The sequence below is a fragment of the Staurois parvus genome, unplaced genomic scaffold (assembly GCF_062004578.1).
Source record: "Staurois parvus isolate SC_StPar_1 unplaced genomic scaffold, SC_StPar_1.0 ptg000472l, whole genome shotgun sequence".
Classification (NCBI taxonomy): domain Eukaryota; kingdom Metazoa; phylum Chordata; class Amphibia; order Anura; family Ranidae; genus Staurois; species Staurois parvus.
Window position 1 is genome coordinate 2,023,966 of NW_028318268.1, and position 23,427 is coordinate 2,047,392.

At 44.0% G+C, this 23,427-nt stretch overlaps 1 protein-coding gene across 2 annotated transcripts in view; it reads left to right on the forward strand.

The window, feature by feature from the left end:
• LOC149452441 (ras and EF-hand domain-containing protein-like) overlaps positions 1-23,427 on the forward strand; it is a 109,205-nt gene that overhangs the window by 15,925 nt on the left and 69,853 nt on the right. For both annotated transcript variants that reach the window (XM_089689385.1, XM_089689386.1), the window contains exons 2-3: positions 12,766-12,921; positions 22,230-22,320. In XM_089689385.1, the coding sequence (XP_089545511.1) occupies positions 12,766-12,921; positions 22,230-22,320 (247 nt within the window). The remainder of the gene's footprint in view (positions 1-12,765; positions 12,922-22,229; positions 22,321-23,427) is intronic.

Consider the following 23,427-nt stretch of genomic DNA (forward strand, 5'->3'; position numbering starts at 1 on the left):
TCCTCCCCCCCTCCACTGCCATATTTGACACCTTTTTTTGGGGGAGTGGATACCTGTTTTTGACAGGTACCCGCTTCCACTTCCGGCTCATTTCGTCACAGTGAGGCGGACGTTCGGATCCCCCTCCTCCCTCCCGCGGTCTCCTGGGAACTTTCACAGATCCCAAAGGACTGCCGGACCAATTTGGAAGCGCAGCGCGACTCGCGCATGTGCAGTGGGTTCCAGACTGTGAAGCTGCAAGCTTTCACAGCCTGGTGCCCACAGTGTAGATGCCGGCACCATGGAGGACAGAAGAGAAGGGACTGCGCGGGTGAGAACATCGCTGGACTCCGGGACAGGTAAGTGAGTGTCTATTAAAAGTCAGCAGCTATAGTTAGTAAACACAAAAATGGCTGCAACTCCGCTTTAACCACTTCAATACCGGGCACTTTCACCCCCTTCCTGCCTAGGCCAATTTTCAGCTTTCAGCGTTGTTGCACTTTGAGTGTCATGCAACACTGTACCCATATCAAATTCCTATACTTTTTTTCACACAAACAGAGCTTTCTTTTGCTGGTATTTAATCACCACTGAGTTTTTTTTTATGTTTTGCTAAATAAACAAAAAAAATCTAAATTTTTTAAAAAAAAAACATGTTTTTCTTCATATCTGTTATAAAATTTTGCAAATAAATAACCTTTCTTCATAAATTTAGGTCGAAATGTATTGTGCTACATTTTGTTGGTGAAAATACTTTAAATTAGTGTATATTATTTAGTCTGTAGGAAAGTTATAGAGACCACAATCTATAGTACATATATCTGACAATTTATCAATGTACTGACTGCCCTTCTCATTTCTTGAGGCATGAAAACGCCAGGATAATACAAATACCCCCCATATTGTCACCAGTCCAGTACAGCGTTATCATGTAACTGGTGTGGTAGTGATCTGGGACACTGATGGTGATAGTATTTAAAAAAAAATTTAAAATAAGAATAAGAATTTTTATTCTATTATTTTTTTCTTTATTACATTTTCTTTTCTTTTTTTTACTATTTTTTTTCGAACACATTGTACTACACTAGGCACATTATGATTGCTAATACCAATGCATTTCATTGACATTAGCAACCATTTTTACTGAATGAAACTGATTCATTCAGTCTTTTGTTGTGATTAGCTGTGATTGGAAGCTCATCACATGGTACATATGGGCTGTGATTGGCCGCTGCATGGCACCTTCTGACAGGACGTCATGTGATGCCCACTCAGAAGGAGGAGAGTCCTGCTCGGGCTATAGCTAATCTGCTATAGGCCAGACGGGAAGGTGTCAAGGGTTTCCTTGGTCGCCTTGCCCAGCCTCCTGCCATGGGATTGGCCAGGGTCCCTCAAGTACGCATTGTGGTATTTTGTGCGTTACTTGGAAGTGAGGAAAAAGTCTGCAGCAGGGACACAAAACAGCAATAAAAAGCTGGCAGGGGTTCTAACCTTTCCCACTACTCTAATTCAAACAAGTACTTTATGTTTTGTCTGTGTTGCTGTTGGAAATTTTTGCTCACTTCCTGCCTGATGAAACCATTGTCACTAGGACAGGAAGTGAAGGAAAATTTCTGTAACAGAGCCCCACATAGCAGTAAAAGCAAGACAGGGGTATCGGTCCTTCCTTTCTCTGTATAAAACAAAAAAATGTTTAGCTGGACATACCATACTTTACCAGAATTCCTGCCCCATTCCTATTCTGTCCATAAAAATGGATTTTTATTTTATAGTTATATTTGTTGGCGATAAATAGTTTTTCTCCTCTGTCAATAGGCCAATCCCTGGAAGATATCAACATTTTTCTTTTTAAGAGACAATGATTCACCTGATATTTAAAAGTGTGTTCCCGATAAAACACGTACTCAGTATTATGTTGGATTCGTCCTACATAATATCTTGTGTTAATGTTACATGCGTACAGTGTACTATGCAAAGGGAAATTATGCCACCTAGCATTCTCAGTTCCTAGGACACTCCTATTGCCTAGTGCACTTGGTTGCTACCATGCAAGAGACTCCTGCCAACTAGCATCCTTGGCTGCTTGGATGCAGGCAGCTCCTGCCGCCTAGTGTTCTTGGCTGCTAGGACACAGGCAGCTCCTGCCAACTAGAGTCCTTGGTTGTTAGGATGCAGGTGCCTTCCACTGTCTTGCGTTTCTGGTTGCTAGGACTACCACCTACTGTTCATGCTTTCTAGGATGCAGGCGGTTCCTGCTAACTAGCATCCTTTGTTGCTAGGACGCAGGCAACTTCTGCTGCCTAGTGTTCTTGGTTGCTAGAATGCCAGGGGTTCCTGCCAACTAACTTCTTTGGTTGCTAAGGTGCAGGCAGTTTATGCAAACTAGTGTCCTTTATTGCTAAGATGCAGGTGGCTCAGGCTGCTTAGTTTTCTTGGTTGCTAGGAAGCAGGCAACGCCTGCCAACTAACGTTCATAGTTGTTAATTGGTTGATAAATCCTCTCTATTTGTCCTGGTGACCATTATCACTGGTCGCCAGAACAGCAATGGAGGAGAAACCTTCCAGCAGGGACACCCACAGTTCTGCGCGAGCGGAACCTTCTGACAGGATGTCATATGGTGCCCACTCAGAAGAAGAAGAGTCCCGCTCGGCCTATAGCAGATTGTAAATCTGCTATGGGCCATGTGGGAAGGTGTTAAGGATTGCCTTGGTCACCATGCCCAGCCTCCAGCCAGAGGATTGGCCAAGGTCCCTCAAATACGCAGATCTGAGCCTCATCCCCTCCTCCAGAATTCTAACTAGTCTCCTGCTGCCAGGGGTTCTAACCTTTCCCACTACTCTAATTCAAACAAGTACTTTACATTTTGTCTGTGTTGTTGTTGGAAATTTTTGCTCACTTCTGCCTGATGAAACCATTGTCACTAGGACAGGAAGTGAAGGAAAATTTCTGTAACAGAGCCCCAGATAGCAGTAAAAACAAGACAGGGGTATCGGTCCTTCCTTTTTCTGTATAAAACACAAAAATGTTTAGCTGGACATACCATACTTTACCAGAATTTCTGCCCCATTCCTATTCTGTCCATAAAAATGGAGTTTTATTTTATAGTTATATTTGTTGGCTATAAATAGTTTTTCTCCTCTGTCAGTAGGCCAATCCCTGGAAGATATCAACATTTTTCTTTTTAAGAGACAATGATTCACCTGATATTTAAAAGTGTGTTCCGATAAAACACGTACTCAGTATTATGTTGGATTCGTAATACGTAATATCTTGTGTTTATGTTACATGCGTACAGTGTACTATGCAAAGGGAAATTATGCCACCTAGCATTCTCAGTTCCTAGGACACTCCTATTGCCTGGTGCACTTGGTTGCTACCATGCAAGAGACTCCTGCCAACTAGCATCCTTGGCTGCTAGGATGCAGGCAGCTCCTGCCTCCTAGTGTTCTTGGTTGCTGGACACAGGCAGCTCCTGCCAACTAGAGTCCTTGGTTGTTAGGATGCAGGTGCCTTCCACTGTCTTGTGTTTCTGGTTGCTAGGACTACCACCTACTGTTCATGCTTGCTAGGATGCAGGCGGCTCCTGCTAACTAGCATCCTTTGTTGGTAGGACGCAGGCAACTCCTGCTGCCTAGTGTTCTTGGTTGCTAGAATGCCAGGGGTTCCTGCCAACTAGCTTCTTTGGTTGCTAAGGTGCAGGCAGTTTATGCAAACTAGTGTCCTTCATTGCTAAGATGCAGGTGGCTCAGGCTGCTTAGTTTTCTTGGTTGCTAGGAAGCAGGCAACGCCTGCCAACTAACGTTCATAGTTGTTAATTGGTTGATAAATCCTCTCTTTGTCCTGGTGACCATTATCTCTGGTCGCCAGAACAGCAATGGAGGAGAAACCTTCCAGCAGGGACACCCGCAGTTCTGCGCGAGCGGCACCTTCTGACAGGATGTCATATGATGCCCACTCAGAAGAAGAAGAGTCCCGCTCGGCCTATAGCAGATTGTAAATCTGCTATGGGCCATGTGGGAAGGTGTTAAGGTTTGCCTTGGTCACCATGCCCAGCCTCCAGCCAGAGGATTGGCTAAGGTCCCTCAAATACGCAGATCTGAGCCTCATCCCTTCCTCCAGAATTCGAACTAGTGTCCTGCTTTTTAGCGTTCTTTGTTGGTAGGATGCAGGCAACTCCTGCTGCCTAGTGTTCTTGGTTGCTAGAATTCCGGGGATTCCTGCCAACTAGCCTCTTTGGATGCTAGGGTTCAGGCAGTTTATGCAAACTAGTGTCCTTCATTGCTAAGATGCAGGTGGCTCAGGCTGCCTAGTTTTCTTGGTTGCTAGGAAGCAGGCAACTCCTGCCAACTAACGTTCATAGTTGTTAATTGGTTGATAAATCCTCTCTATTTGTCCTGGTGGCCGTTATCACTGAAAGCAAATCCCAAATTTTGCATGGTCACCAGAACAGCAATAGAGGGGAAACCTTCCAACAGGGTCACCCACAGTTCCACGTGAGCGGCACCTTCTGACAGGACGTCATATGATGCCCACTCAGAAGGAGAAGAGTCCCGCTCAGCCAATAGCAGACTGTATATCTGCTATAGGCCGGGTGGGAAGATGCTAAGGGTTGCCTTGGTCGGCATGCCCAGGCTCCTGCCAGGAGATTGGCCAAGGTCCCTCAAGTACGCAGATCTGAGCCTCATCCCCTCCTCCAGAATTCTAACTAGTGTCCTGCTATCTAGCATCCTTTGTTGGTAGGATGCAGGCAACTCCTGCTGCCTAGTGTTCTTGGTTGCTAGAATGCCAGGGGTTCCTGCCAACTAGCTTCTTTGGTTGCTAGGGTGCAGACAGTTTATGCAAACTAGTGTCCTTCATTGCTAAGATGCAGGTGGCTCAGGTTGCCTAGTGTTCTTGGTTGCTAGGAAGCAGGCAACTCCTGCCAACTAACGTTTATAGTTGTTAGTTGATAAATCCTCTCTATTTGTCCTGGTGACCATTATCACTGAAAGTAAATCCCAAATTTTGCATGGTCACCAGAACAGCAATGGAGGAGAAACCTTCCAACAGGGACACTCACAGTTCTTGTGATTACCACGGATTTCCCTCACTATGGAAGGATTTCCTCTTACTTCCTGTTGTGGCTCTTGGACAGGAAGTGAAGGAAAATCTCCCCAGTGGGACACAAATGGGAAGGCATTATAGCCCTCCCTTACTCTATCCAAAATGAAAAAAAAAATGTTTTGCCTTCAGGTCTGCTTAAAAGACTTTGACGTCTTTTATATGTGAGTCACAGGTTATTGAATTACCTTCACCTACCTCCTTCTTAGGCCTCATTTACGCAGTTGATTCCCAACTACCTCACCATACATTACCACCACTGTGCCATGACTAATCATGGGTTTTGTAACCAGGGAAATGAATGTGAACCCTTGTACGACTTCAGACCCGTGATAATTGTGAATAACTGCAGCCTTGTCAAGTCAATTGTCATGGGTGTCTGTGAGCGGTACAGCAGCTCACGTTGACGTGTTGGCCATCCCTCCAACAGTCATGAGGCGGCGGCAACAATTAAATCAGACCTGTGGAGGCCGGAAATCTCATGCTTATTGGTGCCTAGACACAACCAGAATCCTTTTAAGTGAACTGTAGAGACATGAATCCACAAAGCACATGCACCATGAAGATGGTTAGATGGCTGGCCTTAAATGGGACAAGAGTATCTAAGCATCTAATATAAACCATAAAATATGTCTGTGCGTATGATAACACTTCCAGTGACTGTGATAGAGCGTGTTTGGCCGAATGCCTGTCTGAATGACTCACATTGACTCATTGAGTCATGGCTCTGATCCTCCACCTAGACTGCAAACATTTCCTGAGATGTCAGTGCAGGTCTATCTGACGGTACAGGAGCCGCGTAAAACCAGCCTCAAGAGTTACACCTGTTTAATGAAGATAAAAGAAACGTGCCATCGCCCACATTCTTCGCAGTCCTAGCCCCAGCCTGCTGCGACTCCTTCTTGTTTTACTATGTTGATACAACTCATAATCCCCGTTTATTGCCTCTCTATTAAGGACGCAAGCGGCGTGCAATCATTGGCAATTAACGCATTCAGCAGAACTTCAGCAGAGGTTTGGTTTTCTAGACGAGACATGTATGAATAAGCTTCATTTAAAGCTGTTTATACATGTCGGAGTTTTTAGAGGCCACAGCAAAAGGTGCTGCTTATTTGATGCATCATTATATGTCAATTAGAGGTTTTGCTGATGGTGATATTAGATAGTTTATGCACAACATGAACCTGTCATTTTAAATTTTATGTATCTTTAATGTATGTGGTTAGCACATGTATCTAGCTGCACTAGAGTCCTTGGTTTGATTGCATATGTTCTCCCTGTTCTAGTGTAGTGCTCACCCCCAGAAGGGCCCGCTGATTTGTCCCAGGTTTCTTCCCCAAGTTGGTGCGGCATCCAGGCACACGGCAACGGTCACTCTTTCTGGGTCAATGAACAGTCTATGGGTGTCTTTTTGTTGCTTTATTTTAAACTTGAACTTGAATGGGGTGCAGGTAGCTGTGGGATACTCCAGCAACACCGGGAAGCAATAAGAGGACACTCTCCTCTTTGTCCCTCAGTCCCTCTAGTATCCACCAAAGGAAAGAGCAACCTTGAGACTCTATAACAGTGGTGGCTAACCTATGGCACGCGTGCCGCAGCAGGCATGCTGAGCCCTCTGTCGGCACGTGAGCCAAGTCGCACCAGCATCACCCCAACCACCAAGAATTGCATAATAGTGCACATAGGGACCATGCGCATGCTCGGAAAGGAGTAGCGGCGCCAGGCGATGACAACATGAGCCGCGACTCATTAGCCGTGACTTGTCTGAGCTTTTGCATGGCCGGTCAGTGTGCTGTCAAGGATATATATGTATTGGACTGGCTGTGAGTTTTAATACATTCACTTTCATTAACACAAGAATTTAGCTTGTGCTGGTGGTCAGTGGAACTTTGCCCCCTTGTGCTGGTGGTCAGTGGAACTTTGCCCCCTTGTGCTGGTGGTCAGTGGAACTTTGCCCCCTTGTGCTGGTGGTCAGTGGAACATTGCCCCCTTGTGCTGGTGGTCAGTGGAACTTTGCTCCCTTGTGCTGGTGGTCAGTGGAACTTTGTCCCCTTGTGCTGGTGGTCAGTGGAACTTTGTCCCCTTGTGCTGGTGGTCAGTGGAACTTTGTCCCCTTGTGCTGGTGGTCAGTGGAACTTTGTCCCCTTGTGCTGGTGGTCAGCGGAACTTTGTCCCCTTGTGCTGGTGGTCAGTGGAACTTTGTCCCCTTGTGCTGGTGGTCAGTGGAACTTTGTCCCCTTGTGCTGGTGGTCAGTGGAACTTTGTCACTTTGTGCTGGTGGTCAGGGGAACTTTGCTCCCTTGTGCTGGTGGTCAGTGGAACTTTGTCCCCTTGTGCTGGTGGTCAGTGGAACTTTGTCCCCTTGTGCTGGTGGTCAGTGGAACTTTGTCCCCTTGTGCTGGTGGTCAGTGGAACTTTGTCACTTTGTGCTGGTGGTCAGGGGAACTTTGCCACTTTGTGCTGGTGGTCAGTGGAACATTGCCCCCTTGTGCTGGTGGTCAGTGGAACTTTGTCCCCTTGTGCTGGTGGTCAGTGGAACAAAATGGCAGTGTGTAAAGAGGGGACGTGGTTATGCATTCCCTGCTTCCCCTTACTGGCTGCGGGCAGGTGAGGCAAACTAAAACTTCTGCTCCTGGTAGAAAAGAGGTCAGAGCGTTCGTGATCGGAAGACTGGTATTTTAAACTAGGGTTTCAGCGATACCAATACCGGAATCGGTGCCAATACCGAGTACTTGCACAAATGTTCCCGATACCGAAACTGATACTTTTGCAGTGCGAGTTGAGCCCATACAAAATGAATTTGCTAAAATCGCACTGCAAAGAATTGCATGCGATTTGAACAGGTATGCTGTGCAATTCTCGTGGTTTCCTGCATAGCTGCTGTGTGAACCCAAGCTTGTCATAGTGACTTTGAGTCTGAGTTCATGTAGGAGTGGTGCGGGAAACCTCCCTGTATGTAGGGTTCCACTAGCTCCGGCTCCTGATCCCACTGTGGACATCAGTGGCATCAGTGCACAGCAATATGTAACGTGCAGTGTGTTTTTGCTTGCGTGTGTGTATGGGGGAGGGGAACTGTAAAAAAATATTTTTTATGTGTCTCTTTAAATAAAAAATGTTTTTTGTTTTGTTATTTAGTTTTTTTACAGAACTTATATTGCTATCATGTAGGGGACCAAAAGTAGCATGTAAGTGACAGGTTCTCTTTGAGACATTCGGTGTCTATTAGACCCTGGATGTCTCCATTGTACCCCACTGCAGCTGATGGAATACAGATCATGTTCAAATTGCTGCTTCCCTGTGCACTGATCCCAGAAACTGACCGCTCCAGGCTAGGAAGTGACGTCACACACGTCACATCCTGCTCTGTATAAAGTAGGGAGGCTCAGGGGATGGTTGTCCACTGAGCTCCTGCCACCTTTCAGAGCAGCACACACCATGACTGCATTGGACCCACATTCTGTTCATACATACACATACTAGGGCCTGTCTGAATTAGCCCTAGTATGTGTATGTATGAATGTGAGATCGGGCCCTGAGATTGTACGCTCCTTGAGGCCGGCACTGATGTAAATGCACAGAATGTAAAGTGTTGAGGCAAAGGAAGACTAGGAAATAAATGATAATTTAGTGACTGGCCTAGTTTCTACATATACAGGTGTACCTCTGTTTACATGATCAAAGAGTGCAGCACTATAAAATTAATGATGTGTTTAATATCAAACAAATTATATATAAAACTGATAATGATGTGTATTGTCCTTATTGTGCAAAAAAAAAAAAAAAACACTAATTAAAGTGCAATAGTAAAACATCAATATATGCAAAAAGATATATATCTTTTGAAAATGTGCGTGGCACGAAACGCGTCGAGGAGGAGCCGAAACGTCACGCCGCCGGAGCCTCGCGAAGGTCCGGTGGCCATCTTAGAGAGTGGCTGGTCAGTGCAATACTCCACGGCTTTGCTTATACATGTCATTTTTCTCCACGTGGATGATACTTATGCTTTTATGCAATAAATCAGTAAATACTACACTATGGGCACCCTCTTTCTTGGCTCTGCACTGAGCTAATAATTTTCAGAATCCCATGTGAAGGACAGCTGTAGAGCTGCTCCGGATCCAGAGGAGAGAGATTCTATCCAGGCTGCACATCCGTTCCACCTTAAAGGGGACCTCTGGCAGATTATACCATTTATACAAATTGCGTATTTATAATGCGCATCTGGTGAGTGCGCATTTGTATTATATCTCCTGCACTTCACCGAACAGAATAATAGCACATGGAATGTATTTGAGATCACCTGAGCACAGGATCTTCACGTAACATTACTACCTAATTGATGTCAGAAATTCACCACCACATGGACTTTCATCCATATATATATATATATATATATATATATATTATTTTTTTTTTTTTTTTTTTGCATATATTGATGTTATACTATTGCACTTTAATTACAGTGTGTGGTTTGTTTGTTTTTTGCACTATACGCATCATTATCAATTTTATATACTTTTTATTATTTGATATTAGACACGTCATTAATTTTATAGCACTGCACTCTGATCATTTATGCTATTGAAGGTTTCTGGTTCCCTTTTAGTGCATTTGCTGCTGATTTTATCTTAAGAGCTCGCTGATTTTTTTCATTGTACCTCTGTTTACGAACGCTTCAGTTAATGTAATTTTCGGTTTACGAATGAAAATCCATTGAAAATAATGTCTCAGTTTACTAATTTTTTTTCGCAATATGAAGCGTTTATAGCGCCGGCCCCGTGCCTTTAAAGTGCACTTTATAAAGAGTTTTGAACAGATAAGACCATTTTTTAACTTTTTTCTGATTTTCTGACCTCCGGAACGGATTAATTGCTTTGCAATGCATTTACAAATTTATTTTAATCATGTCCCTGTACAGTATTTATGCCTTTAAAGTGCACTTTATAAAGAGTTTTGAATAGATGAAAGACTTTCTTTTTACTTTTTTCTGACCTTCAGTATGGATTAATTGGTTTTCACTACATTCCAATGTGAAATCGTGTTTCGATTTACAAATTATTCGCAATACGAAATGTCCCAAAGAACGCAATAAATTCATAAACCGAGGTACGCCTGTATAAGTAATATAGAGCAGTGGTGTCTGGGTAAAAGGGCCTATCCATGTGTCAGTTTTTTTTGTACAATTTCTAATCTAAAATATATCAGCTGATAGCAATATGTATAGTAATAAAACCAAGAATAGACATGTGCATAACGGTGATTACCCCCCCACCACCACCACCCCAGAAGCTTTACGATTGCTCTTCTTTGCTGCTGTATCCATCTCTCACAGCAGCCTGTATGAAAGCAACATATTGCCATAGACATGGCTGCACAAGTGCCGTTCAGCTTAGAGTAGAGTCAACAATATTACCCCCCACTGGTGTCAGTGACATTGACTGTGATAATACCCCCCCACCATTCATTGGTGTCAGCAACAGTGACCTACAGGGGCGGACTGACCATTCCAGCACTCGGGCACTGCCCGAGGGCCCAGGGTCAGTAGGGGGCCCCAGGAAATGCCCCTGGTATCTTTTTTTATAGGCTTTTTTGAGTGTGGGCAAGGACACAGGGGCCCCATGATCCAAAATTGCCTGGGGGAACCATGATTTGTCAGTCCGCCCCTGGTGACGTATTAACTCTTCCCCCGCATTGGTGTCTGTGAAAGTGGCAGCAATATTAACCTTAAGTAACTAAATATTGCTGCGCTGTGCCTTTAAATCTTGGCAAACGTATGTGTGCAATGAGTGCGCCTTACAAATATGCAGTGCTAGATGTATACTTATTTTTTATTAATAAAAATATTGAGTTTTACACTATGGACTGCCATTTGTTCTCTCTTGCCGGATGGCTGGAGCACTGTTAATTGTGTCCCTTATGCACCATTGATATACAGTATATTTATAGTATTGCTATTTGACATTTATTATGGTTTTATTATTTAAAGGCACAGTACATTCATTTGATGTATCATTTAAAGGCATAGTACATTTATCTGTTGTATTTTTAATATAAAATTGATTGTGTTTGATGTTCATAAGGCATTGCTCTTTTTGACACATTTGTTCTATATGGTTGTGTTTTATAAGCACTGCATATCTGTATGGAGCACTTGTTGTTTGCACAAGATTTAAAGGCACAGCGCAACAATATTTAGTTACTTAACTTTCTTTACATTTTTGTATTTGGTGTTTCCTTGAGTGCAGCTGTCTGTGAGTATTGATTATTGGCGCACTAAGCGCAGTTTTTATTTTATATTTTTTAGCAATAATAAGCTCCCTCTGCTTCATTGTTGTCAGTGACAGTGGTAGCAATAATACCCTACCTTTCTTTTTTTGGTGTCAGTGGCAGCAACAATAACCCTCCCCCCATCATTGGTGTCAGTGACAGTGGCAGCAATAATAACCTCCCTCCCCTTCATTGGTGTCGGTGACAGTGACAGGAATAATAACCTCCCTCCCCTTCATTGGTGGCAGTGACAGCAATAATAACCCTCCTTTCTTCATTGGTGTCAGTGACCGTGGCAGCAATAACCTCCCTCTCCTTCATTGGTGTCAGTGGCAGCAATATTAACCTCCCTCCCCTTCATTGACGGCAGTGGCAGCAATAATAACCTCCCTCCCCTTCATTGGTGTCAGTGACTTTGGCAGCAATAATAACCTCCCTCCCCTTCATTGGTGTCAGTGGCAGCAATAATAACCTCCCTCCCCTTCATTGGTGTCAGTGACCTTGGCAGCAATAGTAACCTCCCTCCCCTTTATTGGTATCAGTGGCAGCAATAATAACCTCTCTCTCCTTAATTGGTGTCAGTGACCATGGCAGTAATAATAACCTCCCTCCCCTTCATTGGTGTCAGTGGCAGCAATAATAACCTCCGTCCCCTTCATTGGTGTCAGTGGCAGCAATAATAACCTCCCTCCCCTTCATTGGTGTCAGTGGCAGCAATAATAACCTCCCTCCCCTTTGTTAGTGGCAGTGGCAGGAATAATAACCCTCCTTCCTTCATTGGTGTCAGTGACAGTGGCAGCAATAAAAACCTCCCTCCCCTTCATTGGTGTCAGTGACAGTGGCAGCAATAATAACCTCCCTCCCCTTCATTGGTGTCGGTGACAGTGGCAGCAGTAATACCTCCCTTCATTTCATTGGTGTCGGTGACAGTGGCAGCAATATTAGCCTCCCTCCCCATCAATGGTGGCAGTGACAGTGGCAGCAATAATAACCTCCCTCCTGTTCATTGGTGTCAGTGACAATGGCAGCAATAATAACCTGCTTCCCCTTCATTGGTGTCAGTGACAGTGGCAGTAACTAAAACCTCCCTCCCCTTCATTGGTGTCAGTGACAGTGGCAGTAATTAAAACCTTCCTCCCCCTCATTGGTGTCCGTGACATACAAATAAATGGTTTTAGGCACATGGGAGAAATGTGAACACATTGTAATCTTACATGTTAGCAGGTAACATGAAAAAGCCATGTAGCTAATCAGGAAAAGTCTTTTGCATAGGAAAGGGAAGACTGTTTTCTTGTTCATCATTGTCATCTATAGCAGAATTTGTAAAGTATATATATATATATATATATATATATATATATATATAACAACTAATGTATGTATGTTGGTGAAGATTTGAATCTCTCTATTTTTTGTAGTGATACCAGAGAACAGCTATGGAACTTATACCAGGAACTCCAGGGGGTCCCGGTGCCCGGACTGCTTCAGCAATATGAAAGGCTGGTTGAAAACATGTCCTATGAGTTCCGCACTCAGCGGCTGAACACTGAAAAGCTGGAATCTGTCCTCAAAAGGTTTGTGTGTTTATGTGTTGTTGTTGTGTTATGTGTATAGAACCCGCTAACCTCTGGTACTGGATGGAGATCAATGAACATGCTTTCATGGGAGACAAAGTTACTACAATATAGGAAGAGGGCACGTGATGTGTATTTGTATTTGTTGTAAAGGGATTTGTTGTGAGCATGATATGGGTGACGGGATGTTTTTTTAAATCTTTTATACTCATTTAAAACAGAAAAAAAATATTATATTGTGGCTTTACCAATTCTTGGATGTGGTGGCTACATTAGTTTTCTTTTTTCAGACTTTTATCCTTTATTTTCACCTGGTGATCCAGCCATTACGCCTGTCATTCTGCAATCTCTTTCAAACAGCCATAAAAATGTAGCTGATGTTACTACACATGCAGGGGCGGACTGACCATTCGAGAACTTGGGCACTGCCCAAGGGCCCGGGGTCAGTAGGGGGCCCTATGAAATGCCCCTGGTACTTTTTTATAGGCTTTTTTTTTGAGTGTGGGCAAGGACACAGGGGCCCCATGATCCCCTATTGCCCAGGGGCCCCATGAGTTGTCAGTCCGCCCCTGTACACATGTCTAGTACATGGTTTCTTTTCATGATCATTTACTTTATCCCTTTGTTTAGATTTAATTTACGGGCCTAAAAGCAGGCAAAGTGCATGTTTTAAGGTGCATATTTTTGGATTCTGTGTTACGGATGTAAAAGCAGCTCATGTATACGCATCTGTGTGAATGGCTTTATTGAAAACAATGCAACTATGCTCGGGCTGGTAATTAAGCCCTGGTTCACACCGGTGCGACTTCAGATGTGACACGCAATATACAAATCGCACCTGAAGTTGCATCTAATGTATTTCTATGGCACTGTTTTAATCATTGCGATTTGAAGTGCGATTTTAAAAATAGTTCCTGCACTACTTTTTTCTGATTTCATTGCGACTTGCATTGACTTCTAAGGAAGAACAAAACAAGGGTGCACTCTCATCGTACATTAATGTGGTAGACCACGAATTTATTGAAAGACAAATGAATTTACTCACAAACTAACGATGAGTAAAAGCAGTGTGAAAAGGTCCACAAAAACAGTCACAAATGCTGAATCAGTGATGCGGATGAGTTGACGCGTTTCGGGGGCAGAACCCTCTTCCTCAGAGCTTCTGTTAAATAACATTGCAAGCCCCAGTGAAATCGGAGGTACAATTCGCACTGATCTGCGGCTTTGGTATTGCTCTACTTCAGGTGAAGTAGTACGATTTAAAAATTGCTTTTAGTGTGAACCAGGGCTAAAAATCACTTGTATATGTGATTTTTACAGTAATGTGAATGGATAGAACAAACTGTCCAGCATAAGCGGCAGTTAGAGGGATGAGACAAACTATTTACCACTGACAAGGGTGCATACAATGGTCAGCTTTTATTAATTTCTGTAAAAACTTTATCCCAAAAAGAAAAAAACTGTTGCTGTAAGTGCTTGTAAAGTGTTAGCTGGAGCTGACTTTATGTTAGTGTAGCTCAGGGGTAGGCAACGTTTGAGAGGTGGAGATCTTACTGAACAACACGAAAGAGATCCAAGATCACCTGGGTTCAGCGCCATTAAAAAAAAAAAAAAAAATAATAACTAGCAAGGCCTAACTAAATGGTAAGGAAATTATTGAAAAATATAATAAAACAAATGTCACAGTAAAAATACAAGCTTAGCCTACCTGAAAAATAGACGGTGTCAGTAGGGCGGTTGGGGAGGCATTTACTGGACCTGATCCCCTGGATTTTCCTCCTGCAGCAATTGTACACTGGTGGGAGGGAGAGGAGGACATGCTGGCTTTCAGTTGCTGCAGGAGGAAAATAAAGGCCCCCTGGATGCCAGCATAAGGCTGCTTAGGCAGCTGCCTAAGGGCGCTAGGGTAGAAAGGGCGGTAAAATCCAAATCCCCAGCCATTTGCTGGCAATCAGATTTTGAAAATACCTGTCAATGGGAGGGAAGGGTTGAGCAGAGGACACTACTGGAGAGGGGGGAGAGGGAGTAAGAGGTCACTGCTATGGGGGAAAGGGAGGGCAGAGAACATTAGTGTGGGGGCGGAGAAGGGTGGTAGAGGATACTGCTATGGGGGTGGCCCTGCCCATAGCAGTGTCCTCTGCCCCTTCACATCATCTCCCCCCACAGCAGTGTCCTCTGCCCCCTTCATATCACCTCCCCCCACAGCAGTGTCCTCTGCCCCCTTCACATCACCTCCCCCCACAGCAGTGTCCTCTGCCCCCTTCACCTCACCTTCCCCCACAGCAGTGTCCTCTGCCCCCTTCATATCACCTCCCCCCACAGCAGTGTCCTCTGCCCCCTTCACCTCACCTTCCCCCACAGCAGTGTCCTCTGCCCCCTTCATATCACCTCCCCCCACAGCAGTGTCCTGGAATAAAGCCTAAAGAAAACTAATGTAGTTACCACAATTAAATACTCATGCACACTGGACTGGATTTTGCCAACTCTCCTAGAAACCTTTGGTCCTGGAAGCATCATTTTGGCAGTAAAAAATACCTGGCACTTGTAAAAGTGTGTAACACCTTTAGGCTTGAACCATACAGAATCAGCAAGGGAGAATGTCACCAGCACACCAAGGATCACCAATATGGGTCCAAACGTTTTAATAAACCATCACATAGTTACAGCAAGGCAACGTTTCGGAGTCTCACAGGACCCCTTCATCAGGCTTGTTACATCGTCATCCTGTGAGACTCTGAAACGTTGCCTTGCTGTAACTATGTGATCGTTCATTAAAACTTTTGGATTCATATTGGTGATCCTCGGTGTGCTGGTGAAATTCTCCCTTGCTGAAATGAAGACAGACACAGTTTTTATTTTATTCAACTGTATTTACTTAGCGCAACTTATAACATCCAAGTAAAAGATATAACACCAACATGTCAGAAAAAAAATTTAAAAAATGAAAAACAGAATCACTGAGTTGGAAAAAGAATCACCCCCTCTCCTAAAAATGACTCAATCAGGTGTAGTTAATCACCTTCTCAATGGCATACAAAGCCATTTGACTTTCAACTGTGGTAAGCTGTGGTCATTTTGATTAGCTCAGCATGAAAAGAGCTTTCCAGGAGCATTTCAGTCCCTGCTAGTGCAACTGAAGCAATCAGCTATGGGTGGCAAGGCACTGTCAAAAGATCTCCAGGATAAAATTGTGGACAGGCACAAGTCAGGGGATGGATAAAATAAAAACATTTCAAAGGCTTTATCAATGCCTAGAAGCACAGTGAAGTCTATTATTAGGATTTGGAAGGTATTTGGTACAACACAGACCCTCCCTGGATCAGGAAGTCGCTCCAAACTGGATGAAAGAGCCAGGAGGAAACTGGTCAGAGAGGCAACCAAGAGGCCTACAGCAACCCTGAAGCAGTTGCAGGAATTTATGACAAAGAGTAGTCATTGTGTGCATGTGACAACAATATCAGAAATTCTCCACAAATGTGACTTGTATGGGAGGGTTGCAAGAAAAAAGCCGCTCCTCAAGGCGGGCCACATGCAGTCATGACTGAGCTTTACCAAAATGCACCTTGAAGATTCTGAGGTCACATGGAAAAAGGTGTTCTGGTCAGATGAGACTAAAATTGAATTACTTGGACTCAACACTAAACGATATGTCTGGTGGAAATCCAATCCAGCTCACCATCCAAATAACACCATTCCTACAGTAGAGCATGGAGGTGGGAATATCCTGTTATGGGGGATCTCTGCAGCAGGGACTAGAGCACTTGTCAGGATAGAAGAAAAAATGGATGGGGCAAAATACTATCAAATTCTTGAGGAAAATCTGGAGCCCGCTGCCAGAAAATTGTCAGTGGGAAAAAGGTTTACCTTCCAACATTACAAGAACCCAAAGCACACAGCAAAAATGACCACACAATGGTTGAAGGAGAAAAAGGTGAATGTCCTTGCATGGCCTAGTCAGAGCCCAGACTTAAACACCATTGAAAATCTGAGGAATGACTTGAAGACTGCAGTCCACAAATGGTCACCATCAAATTTGACTGAACTTGAGCAGTTCTGCAAAGAAAAATGGGCAAATATTGCAGAGTCTAGATGTGCAAAATTAGTGGAGACATATCCCGACAGACTAAAGGCTGGAAATAAAGCAAAAGGTGGTCCAACAAAATACTGACATAAGGGGGTGATCCATTTTCCAACTCAGTGATTCTGTTTTTTAACTTTTTTGTCTTTTTCTGGCATGTTGATATCTTTCACTTGGATGTTATAGGTTGCACAGCTGTAAATCCAGCTGGATAAAACAAAAACAGTGTCTGTCTTCATTTCAGGCTGCAAAGCATCAAAATGTGATTATTTTGAAGGGGTGATTATTTTCTATACCCACTGTATTTCTGCTTCCAGGCATGCAGGGATGGGTGAGTAGACCTGAACACACACTGGAGAGAGTAAAATCTGGTGAAGCTCTACATAGAAACCAATCGGCTTCTAACGTCTGCTTGTTCAGTTAAAGCAGAACTATACTCTCTCTGATTCAGTGCTGAGCAGTCCCAGGGCTCCACACCCGGCCGCTGACCTCTTCAGGCAGCCAGCTTTCATTTCCCAAACGGCGGCCGCTGTCATTGGCCAGGTGGGGATGACATCACTCCCGCGCATCGCTCCCGGGAGTTCAGTCAGATTTTCATTTGATTGAATCAAATCGAAGAATAAATCTACGCTGTGTATTCTGCTGTGTGGCGCTCTCACATAGGTAATATGGCTGAAAAAAAGATAAAAGTCCATCCAGTTCATCCATTAAAAAAAAAGTTATAATCCTACACCCACAGTTGATCCAGAGGAAGGCAAAAAAAACCCAGCAAAGAATGATCCAATTTGCTCCTGCAGGGAAAAAAATCCTTCCTGATCCCCGAGAGGCAATCGGATATTCCCTGGATCAACTTTACCTATAAATGTTAGTATTCAGTTATATTCTGTGTATCTCACCCAAAGGTAGTACAACAAACCTACACAAATATATACAGGTAACAGGCCCTCCAGAGGAAGAATGAAGCCCTGTTCCCACTGAGAGGTGCCTGTTGATCCAGTTACTGGGAGATATCGCATACACACTGGTTGTTGTGAAGATTTTATATGAGCACATATGCTGTAATAATGGCGGCCATCAGTGCTGGTGAATTTTTAATTCACAGGGAGGTGATGGTGGACCTCTGATTACACTATATGAAGAATGATCACAACTGGCAAGGCGGTGGATTTGTTTTGAGTTTCACTGAGACTTTGAAACTATTTCATGTGGAATTTATTTTATTTCATTTTACTTTTTATATACTGTACTTCTTTGATCACATGTTTGCTATCACACAGTTATTTTGGTGGCGCTGCACTTTTTGAGGATTTATTGGTAATTTTGTGCAGTGAGCTGCGCCTGCGTGGCTCACTGTACAGGAGCGGACAGGCTGGTAGGTAACTTTAATGCAGAAGAGACAAAGCATGTCTCTTCTGTATTAAAATTCCGCCTGTCCGCTCCTTTTTAAGTTGTATACTAAAGTTCCAATTTTTGCTTCAGTTAAAAAAAATCTGGAAGCTGATTGGTTTCTCTGCAGAGCTGCCCCAGATTTTGCACTCTTCAATTTTAGTAACTGTCTGAATTTGGAACAGCTCAGCTACCCCTGCACGCCGCTCACGCCTGTTGCCTCTGCACGATCCTGCCCGCAGCTCCAGGTGCATTAACAAGGTGCTCATTCACACTCTGCTAGCCGCAGCTCCCATGTGAATCAGCCCCAGTTGTCTACTTCGTACTGGCAGTCTATTTAAGAATGTATGAACAGGGGGTTAGACTTTACTATTTTATTGAGTATCGAGCCTCTTTATAAAAGTCTGATATGTCATATGTTGGAAATCTTTGTTTGCTCTGGTGGTTTAATTTGCTGACATGTTGTGTGAAATCTCCGTGACTCTACTAGAGGAATGTGTCCTTTCATCCATGAAGAAATGGAGCAGGGAACTGCTTGAGGAGTATTATGATACTCTACGTTCAATGCTCTCACCATGCGGAAATCCATTCCTTCAGTGCTGAGGATCTACCACAGCTTTCATTACAGGCAGTGATCCAGAACAATATGTTACTTCATAGTATTGAACCATCTGAACACAGAACGTGCAGAAACAAATCTCATCTTTTTCATGCTTTTTTTATTTAAATGCTTCCTGTTTTCTCATTTGTTTTACTGATGTTAATTAATTCTAGCAGTAGACTTAAAGTGGTATTAAACCCAAAAGCCAACATTTATTATATTGCATCAGTTTCCTTTTTTAGGCTTTCCTTCTTTTTTTTTTTCACCTGATGATTTGGTCAGTAAATCTGTTGTTTTTCAACAGAACAAGCTCTCCAGCAGATGTCACAGTTAATAGATTGCCACTGACAGGGGTGCTTACAGTCAGGGCTGTGGATAATGGGGTACCACCAGTCCTCCTATACGGGGCCCAAGTCAGTAGTGGGGCCCAGGCAGCTGGGTGAATCAGATGTGAGCTGGGAGAGAGATTGGCACAGTGGGGGGAGGCAATTACTGGAACCGATAAATGTCTCTCTCTGCATCAGCTGAAAGCTTCTCCTCTCCCTCCTGCTGGCTTTCAGCTGCTGCAGAGAGAGAGACATACAGGTGATCGGTTCCAGTAATGCCCCCCCTGCTGCACTTATCACCTTCTCTGTGCACCATACGTTTTCCCCTGCTGCCCTGGACCCCCCTGTGTGCCCCCCACCCCCGCAATGCTCCTGGCTTCCCTCCTCTCCTTCCCACCGGCAGCTGCAAGCGCACAATAGGATCCTTCAGGATGGAGAGTGGGGAAGGGGATGGTAAATATGTCACATTTACCAGCCCCTTCCTTTCCTGAATGAACGCAATGAGTGATCGGTAATGATCATTCACTGTTTTCATTCATAAACCAAAGCATAGTAAAATGTGTTTCTTTTGGGAAGGGCCCTGTCAGGTTGGCTGTATGGGGCCCTGTGGTTTCTAACTGCTGCCCTGCTTACAGTGATCAATTTGTATTTATATAAAACCTTTGTCCAAAAAGAGAAAAAACTGTTATTGTAACTGATTACAAAGTGTGAGCTAGAGTATGCCTTTAATTTGTTAATGTTTCTAAAACTGCGCATCCAACAACTCCCTCTCCCAGACTGACAATGCTGCTGTCCAAATGTGCCCCCTGTGCTCATTCATCCAGAATAGAGGCACTCTATTACAGAGGGTGTGTTATTAGCCAGATATACAGGTGAAAACAGAAGGAAAAATGCCTAAAGAAAACAAATGCAGCCACCACATCTAATGACTGGTACGCTGCAATGTATCACATTTTTGGTTTGGGATTTAATACCTCATTAATTCCATAAATTTCCTAAAATGAGTGCTGAAAGTGACTCTTGCTAAAATAGGTATTGAAAAACAAAATGTTACCAGCAAAGAAGAGTTCATACTTGCCTCTCCCACCACTGATCTGCATTGCAGAGATACAAATGCCTTGAAATCTGTAGCGTCCAAGTGTCCATACCGCTGCTTTTTAAATAAGCCCCAAAGTGGCAGGATGTAAGGACCTTCTATGTCTTCCTCCAAACTGATATCAGACACTCAAAAAAACTAATATAACACAGGTACTGTCAGGAATACATGAAGAACACTGAAGGCTTTGCAAAATGATAGTCTAAAGAAGCGGTGGCCAACTTTCTTGTTATGGGGGCCTCAGGTGTGGGCCCTGATATTACCAAGGGGCCCCACATAAAACTCAAGACAGCAGGCAAACAAAAGGATATGGTCAAAGACTATAGGCATGATACAAGGGATGGCCATAGACTGCTGACATGAGGAGTTTTTGGGCACTGCTTCAGAAGACATAAACTGAGCCTGGGTTCACACTGATACGGTGCAGTATATCGCATGTGATTCGCACAGGACCCGCACCGCATTCCTGTGCAAATCACATGCGAATGCTGTGCGGTGCGATTTGAGCCATACATTTTGTATGGTTCAAATCGCACCGCATCCGCACCAAAAAAGGTGCAGGACCCTTTTTTTGGTTTGCACTAGAATCGTATTGCATGGGTATTCACACCTATGGGTTCCAATTCTGCACATCGCACCGCGTTTTGCGAATCGATTTTGGGCTGTTGCGTGAACGGGGTGCAAATGCGGTGCAGAATTCGGACAAAAAAACAATGTGAATTCTGCAAAGCATCAGTGTCAACCCAGGCTTAAGAAACATTAGGCTGAAGGCAGCAAGGAAATACAGATTAGTGTCTGCAGAGTCTCAAGGGCCATGCAAAAAGTGCCAAAGGGCTACATGCAGCCCCCAGGCCAAAGGTTGGGCAGGGGGTTTAAAGTGTATCTACGCGCCCCCCCCCAAAAAAAAGAATACACACACACCATCCTCTGGAACTCCCTGCCCCAATCTGTCCACCTATCTCCTACTCTGTCCACTTTTAGGTGATCCCTGGAAACTCCTCTTTCCAGGAAAGGATTCCAGCCTATCCTGCCTTCAGCCAACAACTGAATCTTTTATTCCTCCCATCAGTTTATCCCTCAGTTCTTACCTTTTTGTTCTACTTGCCACTCCCTATTAGATTGTAAGCTCCCAGGAGCAGGGCCTTCCTAACCCTCTTTTATTATTGAATTGTACTGAGCTCAAGCTGGAGACTGATCAGCTTCCATAAGGACTGACAGACTGACTCAGGCCTGACATTTCTGCTCTGACAGGATGAGAACACAAGTAAATAACATGTACAGCTGCCCTGTAAGCTATGCTACACTACTATAAAAGCTTAAACCCACCAAAAAGAAAAAACTCAAGTTAAAAATGTCCCCTTAATGTTATTAAACTCTTTAATCAAACATAACAATATTGTTTTCTGCAGTGTTCCTGTCAGTACCTCTGCATTCCTATTAAAAACTGACCAAACTAGGCAGAAGAGCACAGCCCGGTCAGTTTTCTGGCAGTGCTGGAATTCAGCCTGCTCTCCTCCAATAACCAGACTTCTGCTGACACCCTCACCCCCCCCCCCCACACACACACACACACACGCATACACACACTGCACAGCCACACACTGGAAGACCAGTGTCCTGCTGTTTCTCCTCCCCCAGCTCTCTGTGCTCCTTATGCAGCTGAGAACTGAGGGTATGTGATCACTTATTAAAAAGATATTTATAATATTTTTTACATCTGCACACGTTTTGCTTTTCATTTCTGTTATAAACTGAGGGGGTTGTTTTGCAAGGTGAGGGTTTACATATACTGTAAGGTTTTACATTTTTCTTTTTTTCTAGGACTGAGGAGACAACAGCCATGCAGATGGCAGAACTTGAAGAAGACTTACAGCACCATTTGGCCAAAGTTGAAAATCAAATGCGTGGACAGGTGAGACAGAGCATCTAGTATGCTGAAGAACTATAACAATGTTTTGCTTTTTACCTAAACTGATCCCAATATAGAATACTATATTAAATTGTCATTTAATTATGTGTACAGTATTAAAGTCCAACTCTGGTCAATACATGACCCCCTTCCATCCAATCGCTCCAACCTCTCTCTAAACCCACCCTACATGGTTTATCATGAAGAATGGTATGCTCACCTAAGTCCTCCATCTAAGTCTTTAGTTGGCGTTGTTTTCCTGGTGCGGGGACTGCTAATCCAGCATTTCAGATGTGTATAACGCTGTCGGTTCCCTGATAGTCCTCCTACAACATCACTTCTCTTTTAGATCCTGAGAGGATCCTGCTGTTGGGCAGTCATTAGTAGCCTTTCTCAACCTCTGGCCTCAAAGGAAACCTTGAAATAATTTTCAGGTCTTGGGGAAACCCTGCTAAAACTAATTTGTTGATGGTTGGTTGGGAAAAAGGCCCTTTACATCAGTGGCCAGTGGCAAGAATGCCGCATTACAGTTGTGCTACAGATAAAATGATCATTGATGTCTTGCTGGCTGGCTCTACAATGTGGTGTTGGTCCTTCAAATGAGAGGTCCCTCAACCACATCGCAAGGAACTCGTTGCAATGTCTAGAGAAACCCTAGGGTTCCACAGAACCCTTGTTGAGAATGACTGGCTTAGAGGAAGGGTTCACGGTAGCTATCAGTTATGGGGGGGGGGGGGGGAGGGGTGAGAGGAGGTTCTTTTTATACGCCGAGTTAAGCTTTTAAATAAACAGAAAATCATGCCAATATGGTTAATAAAAGTAGTTTAATTCAGGGCTCAACAAGTCCCAGGCGCCAGGTCTCCATGTCAACTAGAAAATGCATTCTGGCACCTGGGGGTGGGCTGATCATTCAGGCACTCAAGCACTACCCAAGGGACCGGGGTCAGTAGTGGGCCCCATCAGGGTTGGAAACTGTCCTTGTTTTTACAAGGGCACAAAACTATTCATAAAAATAGGGTGGATGGCTTCCCCCTGGAGGCTGTTGGATGGCAGACTGCCTATTTAGCTACTACTCCATGATGAAAAGGAGAATGATGCAGGACTGTGATG